At 45.5% G+C, this 21,701-nt stretch overlaps 1 protein-coding gene across 1 annotated transcript; it reads right to left on the bottom strand.

Annotated features, from left to right (window-relative positions):
• Positions 1-1,221: 1,221 nt before the first annotated feature.
• LOC143211185 (uncharacterized) lies at positions 1,222-21,493 on the bottom strand. Its single transcript, XM_076428651.1, has 2 exons — positions 20,802-21,493; positions 1,222-2,386 (listed from the first exon to the last, which is right to left on the bottom strand). The coding sequence occupies exons 1-2, from the start codon at positions 20,850-20,852 to the stop codon at positions 2,063-2,065; spliced, it is 375 nt and encodes a 124-aa protein (XP_076284766.1). The 5' UTR covers positions 20,853-21,493; the 3' UTR covers positions 1,222-2,062.
• Positions 21,494-21,701: the final 208 nt, after the last annotated feature.

The following is a 21,701-nucleotide window of genomic DNA, read 5'->3' as shown; positions in this document are numbered from 1 at the left end:
ACTTCGGAACATCCGCGTACTTTTTGTTCAAGATTTTTGTGTTGTACTTTTCTCTGTTTTTTAGAATTGTTCTGCTTGAAAGTAATTTCCGGTTTAGTTGATTATATGTTCTTGGTCCGAGCTCTGCGAGACGACAAAGTGTATTTTTACTCAACAGCCAGGTTGAAGCTAATTTACAAATTATAATTAGTCAGCCCTGTTAGCAACACTGCAAATATTTTTCTTCTCGTCTACATGTTTAGGGTAAAATTAACTGAACACGATCTAGGTCGCGATTTCGATTCACTTTCATGATTGTAGATTAAATAATGACCTTGTGTATATCAGGTAAAATTAATTTGGAACTTTTGAGTCAGATAAACTAGTCTATGAAAACTGTATTTTTAAGCCAATGGAATTGAAGAAATTCTGGTATATAAACCAAGTCTCAAGTGCGTTCATTTCACTTGTTTCTTTTTGGTGGATTAGAAGCCGAATAATCGGATCCAGAGAATAATCTCGATCATCAGAAATAGAATCGTGTGACGTCGTTATAATGTGCATTCGCCGAGGCCTATTTCGCTGGAATCCGAGCGATGGGGAGCATTTTCGGAGCGAGTTACCGGAACATCGCGTGCTGCCGAAATATTCTGGAAATATGCTAATTACCAGTTAGTCAGTTTCTTGTGGCATTGCGCCGGTTTCTACGATCGCTGGTGTGCCCTCATCCCCCTTCGCCCCGCTATACTGTTTCGCCCTGTCGTCCTCGTCCCCTCTTTCTGCTACTTCGTCCTGGTTTCCAGCGATATTTCTGTCGTTTCGCAGACTCGATCGTCTTTTCGTCGAGCATGCGACGATTTGACGCCGTTTACCTTCGACTTTCCCCCACCAAACGCCTCTCGAAATCGACTTACCTCCGATAACATCAACCCAGTCATTTCGAATACACGAGGCGTTGCTAATAATTGCTGAAACTTTTATTTCTGAATTTATTATTGCTAGGTTGCGAGCGACCTTCGGTCGGCGTTTTTGCGAACGTGATCTTAATTAAGGAGGCGTGTGTCGTTGGGTCACTATTGCGGCTTTGTTCCCTGTGAACGAGCATTTAATGCTGACTTTTTTCGTTTCTTCATTTTTGCTACACTTCGTCACTGCTAGTGTGACTGTATTTCGAGTATGACTGTCATATTACACTACCAAAGGAGCATTGGTGGGGAGTATGTTGATGAAGTAAAATATTACAATCGGTAGATCAGTATATTATTTGAACACTCTCCAATTTGCACATTCACACAACACCCCTTTCAATAAAAATGTGAATTATTAATCGTCGAAACGATACGAGAACGAAGTTTTTCCAATTGCACAGTTTTAAAGGAAGATTCTAGTCATATAAAACATTTACAGAATAGGTGATCCATTTAAATAACATCTGTACGAATAGCAGAAATACTTTTCTAGTGATTCATTATTCCAGACAGTCCCGACTGCATGCACCACTTAAAACACTTCGCGTACATCCTCAGTAGTCACTTCCTTGCACAATTCCTCGCTCACAGACGATTTCTAATTCTACAAAACAAATATTTGCTGGCAGAATGGCTATCTCGAACCGTTCATCAAAATTCTCTGCTGTAAGCAACTTGCAACACACAACAACCTAACATTACCGGCCAAAGGATCATCAATTACTCGTCGAAGGAATTCCGACAGGGTATCCCCTTCAAAATTTATTCGTTGACATTCTCGGCATCGACGCCACGAGAATCACACTTCGCGAACGACTTACGATTCTGTGGAATGACAATGTTATTACAATGGGAAACAGTTGGGAGACTGGGTTCCATCAATCACCGGTGTACGTAGCCCAAGGATATATTCCCGATGGAAATCTTCAAGTCGACGTCCACGTATCCGAAGTAACCTGGAAGTCGTTAGGATAATGCGGCGCTAAGCGTCGTTCCTGTATCTTCGTTCATAATCTGGCAAATTGTCGAAGCTGAACGGTACGCTCTGACCATTCCCACCGAGCCGTCCACAGGCATTTTAATACCGATCGATAAACCGGGTTGCATCCCCTATTTTATTTTTTTCTCCCGCGCCGACTTCCAAGATCACAATTATCGATCCAATTTTTTCGTTTGCCCTGGATGCCGATAGAACTCTGACAAACCAGCACAGCCGCCGTGTTCCCGGCTCGCGCCCAGTTTCTGCCGATCACGCCGGGCAAGAAAACCAGAGATCCTTCATTCCGATTTACAGGTCGATAATTTGGCGGCTCGCGCGGCTCTTCTGGGAAAACCGCGGAGACTCGACCGCTTTCACTCGACGAGCCATTTACGATTGGTTCAAGGTTCTCGTTCTCTTTTTTCCACCGGTGCCTGGGTCGTCGGCTCTGCACCTGCAACTGAAAAGAACACGGAAACGTGATTGCCGGTCGACATGTGTTTTCCCAATAACCGAGTGCCGTCGCTCGACCACACGAGACACCGAAACAGTGTCGATTCCCCGTGATTTCAGCAGTTTGCCGATATTATTAATAATCGCGACGCTTGTTAACATTTCTCCGGTGGATGATCCACCGGATAGCAAAATAAAAATTGTCCGCAGGAAACGACAGCTACGCAGAAGCTTTTTCTTTGAGATTGGAACTACGAAATGGAATAAAGAAATATATTATTATTATTATTATTATTATTATTATTTATTATGCACGGACCGAGGTCCATTTACAATAGAATAAAGACTTACAATAGAATAAAGACTTAACATAAATTACTAAGAAAGGAAATGCATAAAAGAAAAAAAAACTATTGGTATTTTGGTACTGATATTATGAGTTAATCCTGCGTAATTTTTTTTTGAAAGTTTGTAACGACCCATTAAAGTAGTCAATACTATTATATAGAGTGTTGGAATTCGCAATAATTCGATTTATAGGATTTGTTAATCCATATGTGGATTTGCATTTACGTGTTTGAAAACCTGCTCGAGATCTCAAAGCACGTTCAGGTGCGTAATAATTGATTTGCATAAGGAGAGAGGTACAATCTATACGGTTGTTAATTAAATTAAAAATAAAGCTCTGGTCGGATACTCTTCTGCGAGCAGACAATGTTTCCAGGTTGACTATGGTTAATATTGTGGAGTAATCGTGATCAAAAAGATTGACATAGGATTATTAATCTTATGAGAACAAAACCTGAGAAATTTATGCTGCACTCTCTCTAGCATGATTTCATAATTTAAGCTATTCGGAGACCATATAACTGAAGCATATTCCAACTGGGGACGGACAAGGGCAATATATAGCAATCTAATTGTGCGTATTGAGTAAAAATCAGTAGAAAAGCGTAGTATAAACCCGAGTGTTCTTGATGCGGAATTAACAATGTTATGAATATGTTTGCAAAAGTTTTGGAAAATATTAAACATTTCTCAAGAAAATATTGATTTTTTAAAGTGATAAGAACGGAAAATATACATTTTCTTACAATCGACTTGGACAATTTTTATTTTACATGGAGATCTGCAGTGTAAAGATTGATGTTGAAAAATTGATTAAAACGCTCGCAATTGTCAGCCCCTGATTTTTGAAACACCATTAAATCAACACCGACAGCTAAAGCATTAATGCTGTTATGGTTGTATATTTTTAAATTTATTCAAGGCCTTGTGTTATTAAAGATAATTATCAATTTCATAAAAGTGTCAGGAAATCTCTTGCCAGCATACCTGTTCTCTTTGCCTCGACATGATATACTAGATTTCATCTCGAAATAATTACTGTTCCTATGTTAACACTAGCCCTATCGTGCACTAAAAGTGACTGGCATGCGTTACCTTATAAACATGAGCAGATTAAATGTATTTGAAAGTTCGCGTGATTTCTATGATAATAGTTGCTCGAATAAAAAAAGCTGTATTCAATAATCCCCCATAGAAAGACCATTCCAATGGTTGTCGAATAAAATGCACGGTGAATTGATTGGTTAGTGGCAGGTTCGCCATTAAATCTCGAATAAACCGAACAGTAATGAACCTGTTAGTCTTGCATCTTTATTTTTACTGAAAATGTTTAATGAGCGAAGGAGGTTGACACGGTGCATCGTATTAACCATTTCTTCGCTGGCACGTCGTTTCTCAACTCGTCGACTGTGTACACAGGCGAAAAATAAAATTAATTGGTCGTGAACTTACAAACAAGCCCCCTAATCGGTTTCTTATATCGTGTGTCCGTGGAACACGCTCGCCCCCCTACCGCGCTTGCGGAAAATAAAGTACAAGGGGGTTTGAGGAAAAACGCGGGCCGCGTTCCGATAACATTGGTTTGCATTGGAAAGGTAGGTGGCAGGTGATGTGGCACGCGATCTGAAAATTACGGTCACCATCGATCAATACACGCAAGAATCAACGAAGGCGTACCGAGGAACTGCATCAATGGCTGCGTTCCCCCCTTTTCTTCTCTCACCCCATGAAGAAACTCTGCCGCGATCATTTTCAACACGGTTCTCTTCCCGAGGAATCGTGGAAACGTACGATCGACCAGGAAATTTGTTGATTCTTTCAGCGGGATCGTGACGGCCGCGAAGCGTTGATTAATACGACTAACGATCTTGTAGCTAATTAATAATTAACGATATCAGCGCGGCCGTCCGTGTATAGATTGCGGATCAATCCTCAGTCGGGATGGGGCACGCGAGAAACGCATTGTCACGTGATTGTTAATCCGTACGACAGGATCACGCGATCCCGGAGAAATCTGTCGGTCTGTTTAACAAGTTTTTTGTATTTATAATTTAAGCGAGATCCCGGCGAGATCGACAACTTCTCCACCGAACGAGATTAAATAATGCGGCAGCAATTATCAACGTGTTTTCACGTTGTCCGGGGAGAGAAATCGGGATCTATGATACTACGCACACACGGCGACGGACATTTCATTCAGCCGCGCCTTTTTCTTCGTTTCCCTTTAAATAAAATAGACGAGCCCCGTTCCGTTCGTACGGCATCGCTAATTATCTGTAATCGACGGATCCGTAGCATCGACAATCCCAACGAGTTTCTTGGTCTTCAAGGAGCTCCTCCACTTCCCACGTCTTCGGACTGTACCCCGTAATTTCTTCTACTCGAAAGGAATTGCGAAACGCTTTGTTCGGTATTGACAGAAGAGAAGGGTATTGCGCGCAGCACGGCTAAGCAGTAACACAGAAGAATGTAATTAGAGTTCTCGGCATATCGATGCCCGATAACCCGATTATTAGGACAGAGGCAGAGGCTGCGAAGTGAAAATACAACCATAGATCGAGACAGTTTCTTCGATCGACTATTGAGACTGATAAGCCCGCTGAATTGCGAATTCAAACCCCGAAACTTATCGCCAAGTTCTATCGCATTTCGCACGGTTTCCTAGCGATACCAAGATGGCGGACTGCCACAAACTTACAGATTAGATCGCTGATAGTAGATTAATAACTGTCGGATCTATGTGCAAGTAGAAATTTGTGAACGTTGTAAATATCAGTCGATCCTTTTAATTAGAAATGTTGAACAATTTTGTGGCAGACATGGTTCAATGAAATCCTCAATTATCAGTTTTCTTTTACACATTTCTAATTTTCATTGTAAATTAATAAATAGAAAACTAGAATTTAGATGGAACGTTTGTGAACCTGCATAAAAATGGCTCGTCACACCTGAATCGATGATTAAAAGTTCACCGCGAAAGTGCAACAGCTCAATCCCTTCAATGTTGATTAATATTCAATTGGCAAATGAAAATCAATTTATCTTTGCATCACACGAGTCTTTACTTACATCTAGAAACATTAAATAATTATTGAACCAATGATGAAGGATACAAAAATGACGATTTTCTGTATCCTCTCATTTCCAATCTCGTGCCGCGCAATTATCAACAATTTCAGGCAAGTGGCGGCCGCGCGCGCGCGGTTACGTTATTTGTGCATTATTGAGATGACTATCATTACCGGGAAGGGAATTATCAACAATGTAGCCTAATATATTCCGAGGCAGACATTGTGTTAAGTATTCGACGGTATCGCGGAGCTTCTCAAAGAAATTTCAGATCGACGAATAACCGGGTAGAGCTGTGTACTCAGCCGAAGTGCAAAGATGCAAGACGAAAATCGGGTCGATCCATCAAACCGGAGGAATGTGGTAGCCCGTGGTTACCAGGCATTTCCCAGCGGACTATTGATGATGGAAACTATTAATACCAGGCTGACATACTATGTCTAAAGATACCCGAGCCCGATAGGCACCGTTGCCACCCCCGGCCTCTCTCATTTGTATTCGCGATAGCGGTTTGCTTATCACGATGCTTCACGTGGCGTTCTCATCCTAAAACGAAGGCAATGCTAAGTATAGTGAAGGTGTACCCTTCGTGGTGAGCATTGGAAGGGCGAAGGAGGCGATGACGGAGCGACGAAAGAAGAAGAAGAAGAAGAGGAGGAGAAGGAGAAGGAGGTGGAGAACGTTGCAGAAAAAGCGTAGAAAAAAGAACAAGCTAGAGAAGGAGGAGAAAAAGACGGAGGCGAAGAGAGGGAAGAAGGAGGAGGAGAAAGAAGAAGAAGAAGACGACGAAGAAGAAGAAGAAGAAGAAGAAATGCCTGACGCCGATCGAAGAGACGGAGCCCCACCTCTTGCGAGAACGATGCCGTGCCGGGACAGGCCCGTCGAATGTTAAGGAGACGTGGGGAGCGAACATAACCTCACCTAACCTAACTTCACCTCCACTCTCGGAGGCCGCCGTGCGGCCGGCGATCCCGCGTATGATTTCCAGTCGAGCTCTCATTGGTCGACTGGTCGGTGCGCGGTTACCGCCTTCGCCATTAAATAAAACCTTGCGAGAAGAGAGCGATATTAAAAAACGAAGGGTCTCAGGCCCTCCTCGATACGTTCCCGACCTTGCCCCGGCACTCTCCCCGTACCAACTCGCCGATCCCAATACGCTGCGACGTGTTCGTTCATCGCGATATGCACCCCATCAATCTTGCCCGAAAAATCTATCCGCAATTTTTCTGCGACCCACATTGCTCCTTTAAAATACTTCACCTCTTGCCCTTGCGGTTTCTTCTGGAGACACGCCCATCGGAATCTCCGCGACGCCAAATGTACCCGACAGAAAAGCGAAACTGATGTTTATTATTCATTTATTTTGTGCATTTTCGAATTTTTCCTGTCGTCAATTTGTATCAAGAGTAGCTCAAGAGTGCTTCTGTAAACATTAGAACTGATGACAGAGGAATCTCAAATTGGAGAAGCACTAAAAGTCTATCAGACGGATCAATAGGAAGCTAAATCTATGAGGTCTATCAAAAATGATTAAGCTACGTTCTGAACATGATCGAGTTAAAACAGCTCTGGAAAGTGGCTGAACAGTCCCGTCGGCCGTCGACAGTATCAGGTTTCAGAAAAGTAAACCTACTTAACCGAGCGGCTCCGTTTTAAAAGTCCGTGGCCTCGTGTCTCCGATATGCAAAAATGGGCTGCTTCTCAGGCCTGATTGCGATAGTTAACGAGAGCGTCACGACGCCCCCATCCGATCCCGAAGACAGCTGGCTGGCTGGTAGAGAGGGTTCAATTTTCTGGCCGACAGATTCGCGAATCCGCGTCGCCAATGCGCTCCCCCGATCTAAGCCTCACCCTCCTCCGCTCCTCTCTGTCGAGCATCTCTCTTTCTCCAGCGGGCCAGACTCTCTCCAGCTTTCTCCTCTTGCCCCGTAATTGATATTATTATGGGCCGGTGAGGCCCTCCCATTACGTTATAAATGTTACACGGGTCGATTACCGCTCTTTGTTCCGGACATACTTACAATGTCCGCGAACAATGCTGGACCCTCTTCCTCCTCCTCCTCCACCTTCTCCTCTTTCGCCTCCTTCCTTCAGCCCGGTGCATCGTACGTCGAACGACGGAGACGACGACGAAGAGTTAACCCTCGATTTAACCTACCAGCAGATAGGAAGATAAGAGAGGATCCCGTGTTTCTCCGGCCTCGACAGTCTATCTCTGGCCACCCTGATGTCAAATTATTAGGTCAGTCGAAGCCCTGTCAGCTCTCATCGAGTGGATTAGGATTTTCTTTTCGCGAGACGATAAATCATTTACAACTAAAATTAAATGTATTATTTTGCTCTTAGTCAGCCTAGAAATCCCAGAATTCTCTATGGAGAATCCATTTCCATTGAAACAACGGAGACCTACCAGCAGATAAGAAGGTAAGAGCGGATCTTCTGCGTTTCTCCGACCTCGACAGCCAATCTCTGGCTACCCTGATGTCAAATTATTAGGTCAGTCGAAGTTCTGTCAACCTTTATCGCACGGAAAGGGGATTCTTTCTTCGCAAGAGAATAAATCATTTACAACGAAAACTAAATGTTACTATCTCGCTCTCAGTCAGCTTCGAAATCCCAGAATCCTCTTTGGAGAATGCATTTCCATTGGAACGACGAATTCGATCCGGCGGATCGCGGCGAGGATCGATACCGATTACGTTCCACGTGGCCCGCTCCCATCCGCCATTTTGAGCTGGATCCAAGGCAGGACTCTTGCTTCGACTCCTCTATTTTTCGTGGTCCGTTCGTCGCCCTAATCATTGTTATTACGAGCCGGTCGCCCGTTCGCACACGTGCTTTTTTCTCCTTGATTCGTTCATCCCCTGCATCCCTGCCTCCCTGTGATCCTCTACGAGCTCGCGATAGATTTCGGTCAGGCCAATTACATTTTTTCCCCGGCCGTGGAAGGAATAAAACTATGATACGTATCGGTATCGCGCCGTTCCCCACCTGCCTCGTATATCGGCGTTTCAAAAGAACCAACTCTCCCACCCCCTGTAGCCATGTATACGTCCGACGTGGAAAAAAAAGAAGATGAAGAAATTCGTAGGCGCGACAGACACGTTCGATCCTAATAATCGTTCATCCAGCTCATTATCCCGTGACTCGACCGGTGGAAACTTTTAATCTTCCGGTGGATAATGCTTCGACGCTCGCGAGCCAGACGCGGAAGATCTCCCTCTTCGTAATAGATCTCGCTTCTTCTACGGGGTGGACGCTCGATCGCAATTTACAGACGCTTCGGATATACTTAACACTTGGTTGATCGGCAGTTATCTACCGGAAATTGGATTTTTAACCCTCCGCGCAAGAATCTTGCCGATCGGCGCGAGTGCGACACTCCCGCAACGGTCCCTGATCAATTCTAAATGGAGATTATATTGTATCGAAGAAATCCTTGACATGATTTTTCCGGTTCTCTTTGAATATCCACAGCAGAGGTGTAAAATGTGTGAACGTGTAAAGTTCTCGAAAATAATCTTGGATCTTTCAAATAGCAGTTTTCTGAAATGACGAAATGGTTCTGCGACGGGTTGCCAGCAGATTGTGACCAAATTCTTGGATAATTAAAAAGAGACGATTTTCGAGATGGTAGGACCTCGAAGACGGAGCAACACATTAGGAAGAAAGCGTATCGAGCCCGAAATCGTTCACGGTCACCCGTGGCGGTACTCGTAAAACGCGAGGAGCGTGTTGCAAAAAGTCGAAACGGAGCTTTCACCCGGCGCTCACGAAATTGACCGCGCAATCCGCCGATTCCGAGCACTTCTGGGTAGAGCGAGGGGCGGGCGTGTCGGCGAGCCGACGCCGACTTTCTTGCAAAACGCAATTCCGCCTGCAAGAAAGTGGAGCGTGGTCGTTGTATAATGTATTCACGCGATTCTCTGCTGCTCCTTTTTCCTCGGCCCTCCGGTACCCTCCCGCGACCAACGAGAGAAAGAGAAACGAGAAGAGAGACAGGAGAGAAAGAGAGGGCGAGCCGAGGGATCGTTAAAAATACTCGATGCGCGCGGCTGCGACGGCGACGGCCGATGTTTCGGCTTTCCGCGAAGTGCATTCGACGATGAACAACCGACACTCGGGCCGCGTAAAAACGCGGAGGGAAAAAAGGCGAACGAGCGGCGCAGTTATGTCACTATTAAAAACGCATTAATCCCGGATTCGCCTTGGATCGGGCCCGGTTCGGGCTCGGCGGGCGACGACCGTGCCGATTTAAAACGCCCGGTTTCCCGGCCACGGAGCGCACCGCGCGCGGCGATTTCACGCGTCGCACGGGCATTATCGCGCCAGCACGTTTTTACCCCCGGAAATCCTCGCTGGATGTTCGCCGAGGGATGTATCGGATCATCGTTCAAGTTTTTTCAGAGAATCACGTTTCCAACCGAGGAAAATCCGCGAGCCTCCGTGAGAAAATTCTCTCGTCGCCTATCGCAGCGTTCATCCCCCATTTCCAATCTAAAATTTGCAGTCTTTGGACTTAGGGGTGGTACGCAAAATTTCAAGGATACCAGGTCGATCGTTGGGGCGGAAAATATTTTTGTCTTCGTCTTGTCGCTTCGAAATGTAGAAGGAAATACGTAAATGTATACGTTTAAATTTCAATTTTTTCCTTTTACAATGATTGAAATTGTAATGACGTCACATAAATTCCCTGATTAAAGCTGACGTTATAAAATAATACCTTGTTATTTTCATAAGGCAGTACAGCGTTGATTTTCGAGTATTTGCTGGATTTCGTTATTGAGATAGAAGCAGACAATGATCATGAAGCCAGCGCGATACAATGGAATTATATAAACTATAAAATAAAAGGAATTCTGTGAAGTCGTCCTGGCAAACAGTACACGAAGTATAATCTACGCGATGTACGATTTCAGCACAGTGAATAGTTTCAAATTGTTTACTTTTCAATCATTGAAGTTATAAAGATGGATTCATGGTGAACGATTTATGAATTTCCTTGCTCGGACAGGTATTCCCACAAGTAGCTTTGATTACGTATAAAATAAAATGATATTAAACACTGAAATTACTAAACCGAACAACAGTTCGTTGAAAAAATTGAGACGATTGGTAAGCCCAATGATCGGAATGAATTATTCGCGAAGAGTATGCGAATCTAGGGACGCAAAGCCCGGAAGGAATGCGAAAAGGGGAATCGATGACTGATATTAAAGAACGGCGGGTTCCGATAACCCCTTCGCAGGCAGGATCGGCGAATGGATGCAATATTCTGAACGTTATTGACGGATAAGAGAACGACGAGCACGGCATCGTGTCTCTGTACTCGAAAAGCAACGGCGATGCAACGTTGCGGGGAGGCTGGAAGCTTCTAAAGTACTCGCTGCCGCCGCTAATGGCACTTCTCCAGCCAACGAGGGGGAGATTTTAAGCTCGTTTCGCGGAAAAACTGTTGATTTTCCACGAACGAGGAATTACTTTTTCCCGCGCCCGTATTCTTCCCCAGGCTTCTCGTTCCGTATCGCATCCGAATCGATATCGAGAGGGTGGATATTCGAATCGAGAGGCATGCAGGGAGACGCTGGGAAAAGAAACTGTCTACGGGAGCATTGTGCTGCACTCGCGAGCGCGAGATGCTCGATGGTATCTGTTATTAATTTGCGACTGAAAGCGAACGTCATTTTATATCAAACGACACGTTTAGAGAAAAGAATTTATTCAATTTGTCTCCTGTTGATGTCGAAATATTATAAATTCAGTAAAGAGTTCCTACTGTGCATGTTAAATTCATAAATTGAAGGTATGATTCAGATTTTAGGAAGAAACACAAAACTGGGGGGGAGCCACATTACTACCCCCTCCTCTACCTTCGGCTTTATAAGTTTTATTATATATATTATATATTATATATATATATAATATTATATATTATATAGCTTTATAACCCTCTCCTTCCACGGATACGGCTTTCATCCCAAAACCATCTGTTCTACGAGAAATCTGGCAGGGAAAGGTCGCGCCGAAAGCGGTGAGTAGCTGAGCGTTTGTCCCCGTCCCGTTTATTAATTTTTCGTGAACTTATAATGCGTCGCGAGGACCGTGGTCGCATACATAATGCACACACGACCGCGACGTAGGCGAAAAGTCTCGACGGGGACGGCCCCCGGGTGGCGATAGGATATTGTAATATACGTCGGCATCGATTAACATAATATCTCTGCTCCTTTCGTATTCAAAATGGGCCACCGCCACGGCCGGATAATGGTACTCTCGATCCGTGTTTATACTAATGCTAGGTTCCCCGGGACGAGCTCTAAGATCATAATGAGCCTTCGATCGAATTAGGAAGGCGGGTGACTCTCTCTCCCGTTACTCTGTCGCTCCCTCTGCGCTTATGACCCCCTTCCTTCCTCTTCTGCGTCCCGCCACATGTAGCTGTCTCGTCGCTCTTTTTCGGGAATCCCGGTATAGTTTTCACGGGACCACATAACGACGAAGACGCCGCGACGTGTATGGTAACGCGGTGGACAACCCTCGGCGCCTGCCCTCTCCCCTTGGCCCCCCCAACGGCCCCCTTGTTTCTCGGCTGATATTAAAAACGGTTCAGCGAAGCGACCCTCCGATATTAGACCAGCCATCGTGCATGATTTTCTAATTGGTCCAAAAAAATAAACGCCCGACGCCGTCTCCTGTCTGCCGGATCAGACTCTCCTCTGTTTCGGGTGCATCACATGGCGGAAAAAATGTTCGGTCAGGCACAAGTGTCGGGTGAGTCTCATTGATTGATCGAATTTATTGTCTGCCTCTTTTAGTTGATTCCCCAGAGCTAGGTAGCTAATAAGTAGACTGCGGATTTATGCATTTATGATAAAATTGAGTAGTTGCAATTTAAACATCAATGTATTAGTTGCAGCTCATGAACATTATTGAAAAATGAAAGAAATTTTTACACGGTCCTCGTTTGTTGTAGCTGATGCAAACAATTTTTATTTTGCATGAAGTTCCGCAGTCTACTAATAAGTAAAAATACAACAATTGTTAGCATTTAACAATCTAAAACATCTAAGAAGAGAAGACTACAAGTAGAAAGGGTAGGTTATACGAACATGAGATTTTGAGAGTGTGAAAAGAAGAACGTTTAGAAAGCCAAGTTAGTAAGAGAAGTATACGGACCAGAAAAAGCAAGCGAGCAGAGAGAGAGAGAGACCGTCACACGACCACACGTCGAAACAGAAGCCAATAAAACTAGAAAAAGGAGGTTAATGAGTGTCGAATGCAGATTACACGAGGAACCATTGAACTCGAGGAAGATCTGTAAATCAGCTTCCCGAGGAACAGGCGAGAGCTCATGAATATTTATCTGGGTCAGACTTGACCGACTTGCCGATTAAAACCTTCCGACGCTTCGTTAGAGCCGTGAAAATGCTAACCCTTTTTATCTGCCCCGCTGATTGGACGTCTTTGAGAACTCCGGTTTTCTTGCGGGGCGGACAATTGGCGATTGAACGAAATTCGTCGGACATTTTGCTGTCTTTCCAGTCGAGGAGAATCATCGGTAGGACCGTACGGCAAGGGTGGTGAAAGGGTGGATTTTCAAAGTCCGATTCCTAGTTTCTTGGCAGATTGTCTATTTGGTAAGGTGGCTGGAAGACACAGTCGAAACGCGTATCCTCTCACGAAAATTGCGTAGTGGCTGTCTTCGAGTTCGAGCGGATTACAGGGGTGGCAGAGTTGAATGAAGGGTGTAGGAGGGCTCGGCTACTGAGGGATCGTTGTTGCCATGGCGACACCAACCCCGTCCTCCGGCAGTTCACCATTTCCCCGTGCGCCAGAGCGATCCCTCCGACCTCCGGGGAAGGCGCGATCCATATCTGCTAACGGCAAGTCGCGTTTCAATGGCCATTTTGTGTTCGGATGCGAGAGGAGAGGTGTTCCCTCTTCATCCTCGTGTACCAACTGCCACTATCTACTTAAATATTGATCCCGCGAGCAAGATGTTCGAAATCCGAGGGCCTGTAATCCGTCCTAGCGCCTCCTTAACGCATCCTCCCTTTTTCAGCCCTGGAATCCATTAAATCGACTGCCTCCATTCATTTTCACATATATACCTTCAACATTTCAACACTTCAACAGGCTCAGTAATTCTCTAAATGTACAATTTTATTATTCACATTTTCTTTTAATAGGCGATGGGTCAGACGTTCATCTTCTACTTGACGTTCTGAATTAGAATACTTGTCTTGTTTAGTGTTTAGAGCTTTCAAGGTATTTCTAATACCATTGCCTTTGTTACTTGGCCATCCCATAGGTCTCGTAATTTATTAAATGCATAATTCTATTATTTACGTTTTCTTTTGATAGGCGATGTGTCAGACGTCATCTTCTACTTGACGTTCTGAATTAGGATACTTGTCTTGTTTAGTGTTTAGAGCTTTCAAGCTATTTCTGATACATTGTCTTTGTTACTTGGCCATCCCATAGGTCTCGTAATTTATTAAATGCATAATTCTATTATTTACGTTTTCTTTTGATAGGCGATGTGTCAGACGTCATCTTCTACTTGACGTTCTGAATTAGAATACTTGTCTTCTTTAGTGTTTAGAGCTTTCAAGCTATTTCTAATACCATTGCCTTTGTTACTTGGCCATCCCATAGGTCTCGTAATTTATTGAATGCATAATTTTATTGTTTACGTTTTCTTTTGATTGGTGATGTGTCACACGTCATTTTCTACTTGCCGTTTTAAAAATGTCCAGACAAAATGAATTTTCTATGACCGTTTTTAAACAGGAAAAGTCATTCTGAATACTTCGAAGTTTTTATAAAAGAACGAAGTGCAATAAGATACGACACTACTTATAGGACAGAACTTCTGTCCACTTCAACACTCACTTTGAGAAAGAATTGTGCAAAATCGCGTAGGATTAGGACTCCCCGAGGTTCGCGTTGCGTCAAACAATTTTTTAAATGATTTCTAGTTAAGCATTTTGTTCGCAAAGGACTCGCTAAACGAGTACAAGGTTCGTGCGTACGTGTGAGTGGCTCGCTACTTATTTCGTTGCTATTATTATCAGTAATTGGATGTTTCGTTGCTATTATTAATATCAGCAATCGGACGTTGTTATCCGGTACGCATAAACAAATATGAAGGAGGCAGTAGATTGTGTTATAAACACACGGCTGGGTTAAATTACGATCGTAAAAGTCTGTAATGATAACCCTTTAACAAGGGACGAAGATAGTTACTTTGCATCGAAGGTTCACCCTTTAATAAAGCCCATTCAAGAGCAGTGCGAAAAGTTCGTGATTCCGCTTGGCGGCGGCGGAATGTCATATATTACATCGAGGAGCGCGGTGTCATTTTCGTTACATTGACATTAAGCTTCGCCACATTGTTGGGAAACATCGCGCCGCCCGTTGCGTTCGGATAATGGACATATCGAAGAGAGGCAGAAGGATAATTCGCGAGCACGGCCCCGGCAGTTTTTGAAACAAAGAGCGGTGGAAACGCCGGTTACAAACAATGTTGCATGCGACTTGTCAGTTACGTGCCCCTGCGTTTACGTAATCATGAAAAACCTCGGTTCTGTCGGAGAGTTTACTTTACACGGCAGTAATAAATATGTCGTTGCGACGCAGTCTCGACGAGCGAGTTTCCTACGCGGAATTACTAGCATTATCTTCGCCGACGATTCTGTAAACTAATGCACACGGCAGCATGAACCCGGCCGCCAAAATGTTCCTGGAAAACACACAAAAATATTCCCTGACAAGATATACCGTGCACAATATAATTTTGGGGTACTGCAACGATTTCACACTGAACCTAACTAAACACTGACCGTCTGGTTTCAGATTTTTATTTTTGTATTTCTTTATTCGAGTATCAATTATTATTACAAAAATTGCATACGATTTAAACGCGTTCGATAGTGTTATGTTTATCTAGCCTAAAATCGCAGGCAAATAATTCGGTCTTGGATCTAGTTATTCAGAAGAAATATTTTTAATATAAATGAGGAATAATAAATAAATAGTTGACTGATTCCCCCCTAGGAGACTACGAGGACCCGAAGTCTATGGAAGGCGAGGGGCCTGCAGAAGACTTTGTTCCATGAAATGCATTTTTAAATGCAAGAAAAATGTCGAACAGGGTCCGATAGCGGAAGACAATTCTTTCCAAGGGATTAGACACGAGGTCTCCGCGTTAGTCGAAGTGCTTTCGACGGCATTCCTAGGGCCCTCAAACTCACCCTACACGGTAACCCGGCGCCCTCTCGACGATGCATAGGGGTGCACTGTCGCGACACTTGCGCATTGGTCCTCGAGCAGCCGATTTAAGAGTCACGGTCCTCGAGCCGATTATAACGTTAAGAGGAAACAGTGGTCTGGATCGGTAATTAAACAGCGAGGGAACGAACAGGCCAGAAACACTCGAGTTACAGAACCGCGCGGCGCAATGTACATATCGCGATAGAAATCGTATCACGTGGAAGAGATCCCATAAAAAAGTTGCACCAGTATATGAACGACGATCTGGTCCCTTGACTCTGTAACTGCGTGATTAGCATACGTGTAACCAATCCGATCTGCTTCCGTCGATGGCGCAAAAACGCTCGGCTTCTAATTAAAATATATCTGCGTCAGGAAAAACGGAAGTAAAAAAGAAAGGTGAGGGTTCCTTGTGGCTGCTGCGTTACGCAGTAGAATGGTAATATTGTTTGCAAGTTGCCTGCCATTTTGAGATTCCGAGGTAACCAAGGCAACCGAACGAAAGCCAATACAAAGCGGCCGTGAACTAATCATGGATGACTCGAAAAGGCTGCAGAAGTTTGGAAAGTTGATGGTCGATTAATCACGATCGGAGGGCGGCTATCCTCGGCGAAGAATTCAAAATGGAGGCGCGGCGTGTGTGTGTGCCCCCTCGCAGGCTTCCCCTCTCGGGGGACGTACAATATCTGCGGTCTCGTAATTATTTTTTTCGCGAAATCTGGGGATCTCGATCAGGCGATTCGGCGTCCCCTCGGCGATCGGCGATTCGTCGAGGGTGCGAGCGAAAAGGGCGTACATATATCGTTTCGGGGGTCTGCGTGGCGTAGACCCATTTGCGATGCAGGTAACACACACAGGCCCCCCCTCGAGGTATCTCGGCAGGTTCGTCGGATCGCTTCCTGTACGTGTGAACGCGTGTGTCCGCGTCACTCCGCTTCATTCCGCTCAGCGCCGCGACGACGACGACAACGACGACGACGACAGGGCTAGCGTATCTGTGGTGGACGATGTGCACATGCAGACACCGGGCAAAACCTATCTGCCATGCACGATCGCTCGGTTCACTCGGTTGCATATAAGCCGAACCGTGCCGAGACGCGCAGCACGTCATTACGCGAGCGGCCAGAAAGCAAAAAGACGATAGCCTCGCGGCCGGCCAATCGGCGCTCGCGTGCTAATGAATCTGAACCGACCCGACCAATGGCGGGACCCGGTACGCTCCCGGTGAACCCGGTGTAACCCTCGTGGCGATGCCGAAGCCGCCACAGGAATACCCCGGGTGTGGTGGTGGTGCGCGCCCCGACTCGATCAGAAATCCTCCTCTCTTTTTTCTGCGATCGAAATCGCAAAAGCGCAGGGCCTCTCCTCTCTGCACGCTGCGCCGCACAGCCGCGCCGGGGATTTTTCGAAATTTTCAATGGTTATTACGCAACCTATCCCCGGCAACCTTCATTTAGAGGATCTACAAGCCGGCGATCTAACCCTCCAGCGGGGAAACCTGCTGTCCCCTTTCGAGATCAAAAATTCTGGGACCCGATAGCTCGCGCCATAATTGATACCAGGCGAAATTTTAAAGTTATATCATACATTTAATGAACAAGTTTAATTTAACAAGAATGGAGAAAATTATTTTTGCTACCAGCAAGCATTCAAAATGCCCAGACAATGTACCGTTTTCATTTCTCTCTCTCTCTCTCTGTGTTCAACCAGCTGCTCAATAAGATTCTAATTGGCTCGAATGTTTTTTTATTATGACGTTGGTCTCGCGGATGAGTTGTATGTTTCGAATGTATCTAACGTTCATTAGCGAACGATTTATTCAATCATGATAGTATTCAAGAAATGGAAATGCGAGGCGATCAGAAAAGAACTCTGCGAGAATAATTTGACGAGCAGTGTACCGTTGGAATATCGTTGCACAGAAAAAGTCGACGGATTGTTACACAATCATGGTTTTACGATACCAGTGACCCGTGCCAGACGTTACACGCTAGCCAGATGTTCAAGAGGCTCTTATTTGATTTTGATCCTGAGACACGATGCTTTTTATAATAAATGTTGATTTAATTTCTCGGTGAGAATTGCTTTATTAGAGACAGTTCTTTTGGTTCGGTGAGCTGAACGTTGATTCGAAACAGACGTCACCTTTTATTGACTATCGTGGGGTGGTTCAACCCTTTCACGAACACCCTCGCGCCTTCCCCACGAACCTGTTCAACTTCAATTTTTCATGTGTGAAATAAATTGTGTCTCAACGTTACGTACCGGCGAATATCGCGCAGTATACCGAAGAATAAAATGAAGTATTCTCCGTCTAGAAACATCTATATATTCCATCTACAGTTGTTCAATTTTTCCATCGAGGAACAAGGAGGCACGCAACTCCCCGCAATTAGTTGCAGTGCATTGCACAATTCTTACATAATGATCGCACACGCCAGTCACCGTATTTAATAAGACATTCCGCCGTTTTTTTCGAGCGTCTTCGATTTTCATTCCGATCTCCGGGCGATCCGAATCGGTTAATTATTCCGCGGCTGCTTCATTATAACCCTGAATCAAACTCCGCAAAAAATAAAAGACAGAGAAGAGAACAACTCGGATGTGTGCGCGCAGGGGGATCCAGTCCCAAAAACGAGCCTGCAATTAGCCGCGAAAAAACTGCGGCCTGGTCCAAATCCCTCGGCCAAAAAGTCGATCGATTTTTTCCGGCGCTGGTAATCCAGTTTCTCCTCCTAAACTATCGGTTACAAAGTATCAAAGCCGAACCGGCTTCGTATATTTAAGCACGCAAGAAGAGATTCGATTCGACGTTTTTTGACCGGATCCACGTGCACGTACACTGGAAATACGAAGGTTGGCGAGCGTGTGTGCGTGTCGCTGGGCGTGTGTGCGCGTCCTTTCTCGCCGCGGAAAATATAATGATGGCGAGCGGAGAGCTGCGAGCGTTCGTTCGTTCGTTCGTTCGTTCGTTCGGGACTCGCGTTGGAAACCGGCGATAAGGAGGGAGTGTCTACTGCCGCCATAATGATAGCCCTGAGCGGCTCTCTGACTCCGGTACACGCTGCACCGAGCCGAGCTGTGTGCACGTTGCACCAACGCCGACTATATGCGGTCTACGCGCTGTGTGCACATGCACCGGAGCCGAGCGGCGCACGGCATGCAGGCACGCATGCACGCGTGCATTGCACGCACTTTACGTGTCGCCGGCACAGAACCCGCACGGGAGGAGGCGAACAATGAGCGAGTTTCTTGCCGGGGCGAGCACACCTACGGGAACTCGGATACCCTGCTAGATAGATAGATCCGAACCCACTCTGAGGACGCTTCATCCTCCTGGGAATTCTGGAACATCGGGACAACCGAGAGGGTTTTCGAAAGAACTGTTTCAAATTGTACCGGAAGAAGTAGTCGGGAATTGACTGAGAATCTCATGCATTTATGACGAAATTAAAGAGGTAAAGTTTCAGAAGATTTGATACGTGGTTCCTGCGTCCTGCAATCGATGAAGACAATTTTGATTCCGCGCAAATATAAGAATCTGCAGTCTAGGCATGAGGAGAATATGCTCCGAGTGATTGCGGATTTGATGCATGCATAACAAAACTGGATGGACGTAAATTAAAACCGAATAAGCATTAAGACGATTTAATAAGGTCCATATGTAACCTTCAATTTATTAAAATTGTCACAGATCGACAAAAAGGATCCACAAAAAGGTCTTTGAATTTATAACTTCCCCAGAAATTTCAGCACTAAATTGTGCAAGGGGAACGATCGTTGAAGATTCCGTCACCCTGAAGAAAAGCGAACATTTCCATTAGAAGCTAGAGACAAGTATTCGTCGTCTCTTCCCACGTTCCCGCACATCGTCCTTCAATTGCCATCAACTTCTTTGCGTACCCGCATCTGATAAAACTTTACCAGGCCCGAGGAGTCTGCTATTCGATTGAAACGTACTTCAGCGCATTCCGCAGGATTCCTCGCCGAAGAATCAATTGAAACGGACAGAATTCCCTCTGTTCCATTCACAGAACGTTCACTCGCATTCCGCCACACTTTTGCCACTCCTAATGGGAAAGGGGGTGCAACATCCGAATAGAGAACGCCAGAGGATTCCCCCCCGAAGGATGCTTCACTTCGCGAAGTATAGCAATGTTTCCTGGCTTCTCGCAATCTGTTCTTTCGATACTAACTAAGCCCTAACCGGTCTCGCGACGTTTTTACTGGTGCGATCAGGATTTCGTGGGATCCGGACGAATCGAACGATTCCGTAATCTTGAAGAAAACCGAGGATTCCTCTGTGGATCTTTCAGAACGATTACCGACGGTGATTATACTCTATTAATCTCGAGATACAGGACGGAGAAGTTAGCGGTTCTTAACGAGCATTAATATTTTCGCGAAATTGATACTCGCATCCGTCGAATCTTGATCTTGATGGAAAAGAAAACTCCATTCTCTATAACATCAACAAGAGTTTCCTTTTCGTGCTCGAGGGGAATTGGGAAATTAGCGAGGCGAGGCAATGATCGGTCCTAAACGACAATTATCGTCTAACTGTGAATATCGATTGCTGCGTCTTTGACCGCGAAGTTTCGACAAACTTGGCTGCTATCCAACCACTGACACAGTTCGAGACACAATCAACGAGACGAATAAATATTATAATCCCGTACGTAAAGAATGCCCGGTTGCGTGAACAAGTATTTGTTAAATAACACAGTTACCTCAAGGTCCGTGTTCCATACAGGTGGCCGGTCACGTGGTGTGACCGCCATATTCTTCTGGCAGCTCGGCGGCCGTCGCGCAGCGCACTGTCGCGTTCCCTCGTGCCTCCGCCATGAAAATCAACAGATTAGACTTGTACAATTCACCGAGGAGTCACTTCAAAGTGTCAACTGTCAAAAACGCGAGACAGTCCACCGGACCATGTGTCCACGGATGTTTCAGGAACCTTGGAACGGAACACCGAAACTAGCACAGTCCTCGAAGTAGAAATTTTCAATCACAATGGGAAGATGTGTGTCGTCACTCGTGTGTCCTGGTGATCGAGGAGGTGTCGGATCGAAGATGGCAGACGGGTCGGCCATTTTTCGCGCGGCGACATCACTGTCATCGGCGGGTTTTCCCGTGGCGGCGCGGGTCGTCGATAAAGGGAGCGTTTTTGCACTGTTCAGGTTGAAGGAAGTCGGGCACGAAGAGGAAACACTTTGCCGTGCCGGGAGCATGTGACAATCCGCTCGCATCGAGGACCGAGGAGAGACTCTATAAGGTGGTTTCCATCCCCCAATAGCGGCTGGCGCGCTGGCGGACCCGACGCTGCAATCATTCCCCGTAATGATTGTCATTACCGGGAACGGGAGGGCGAGCGAGCGGGTGGACGAACGGGGCAGAGGGATTGGCCTGCATTGCGATTGCGTTTCTGTCTGGTCCCATTGGCCGACAAACTGCGACTACGGACGAGTCTCTCTCTGTGTTCCGGTAGACTGCGACCTCAGCCCCCAGTTCCAGACGTAATTTCGCCTTTTGGTATTTCTTTTCCGAACCCCCGGTGTAAAAAACGGTTTTCGGAATCGATTTCGTGATCCCCGGGGTACCAATTCGCGCGAAACCCCGTTGCCTTGTTG

Source organism: Lasioglossum baleicum, chromosome 8 (assembly GCF_051020765.1).
Source record: "Lasioglossum baleicum chromosome 8, iyLasBale1, whole genome shotgun sequence".
In the NCBI taxonomy this organism is placed as follows: domain Eukaryota; kingdom Metazoa; phylum Arthropoda; class Insecta; order Hymenoptera; family Halictidae; genus Lasioglossum; species Lasioglossum baleicum.
This window is presented reverse-complemented; position numbering and strand designations above follow the sequence as displayed.

Coding starts and splice junctions, on each gene's coding strand:
- LOC143211185 (XM_076428651.1), bottom strand. CDS start 20,852: ATGGCGGTCACACCACGTGACCGGCCACCTGTATGGAACACGGACCTT. Junction 2,387..20,801: donor TATGGAACACGGACCTTGAG/GTAACTGTGTTA, acceptor TGTTCTTTTCAG/TTGCAGGTGCAGAGCCGACG.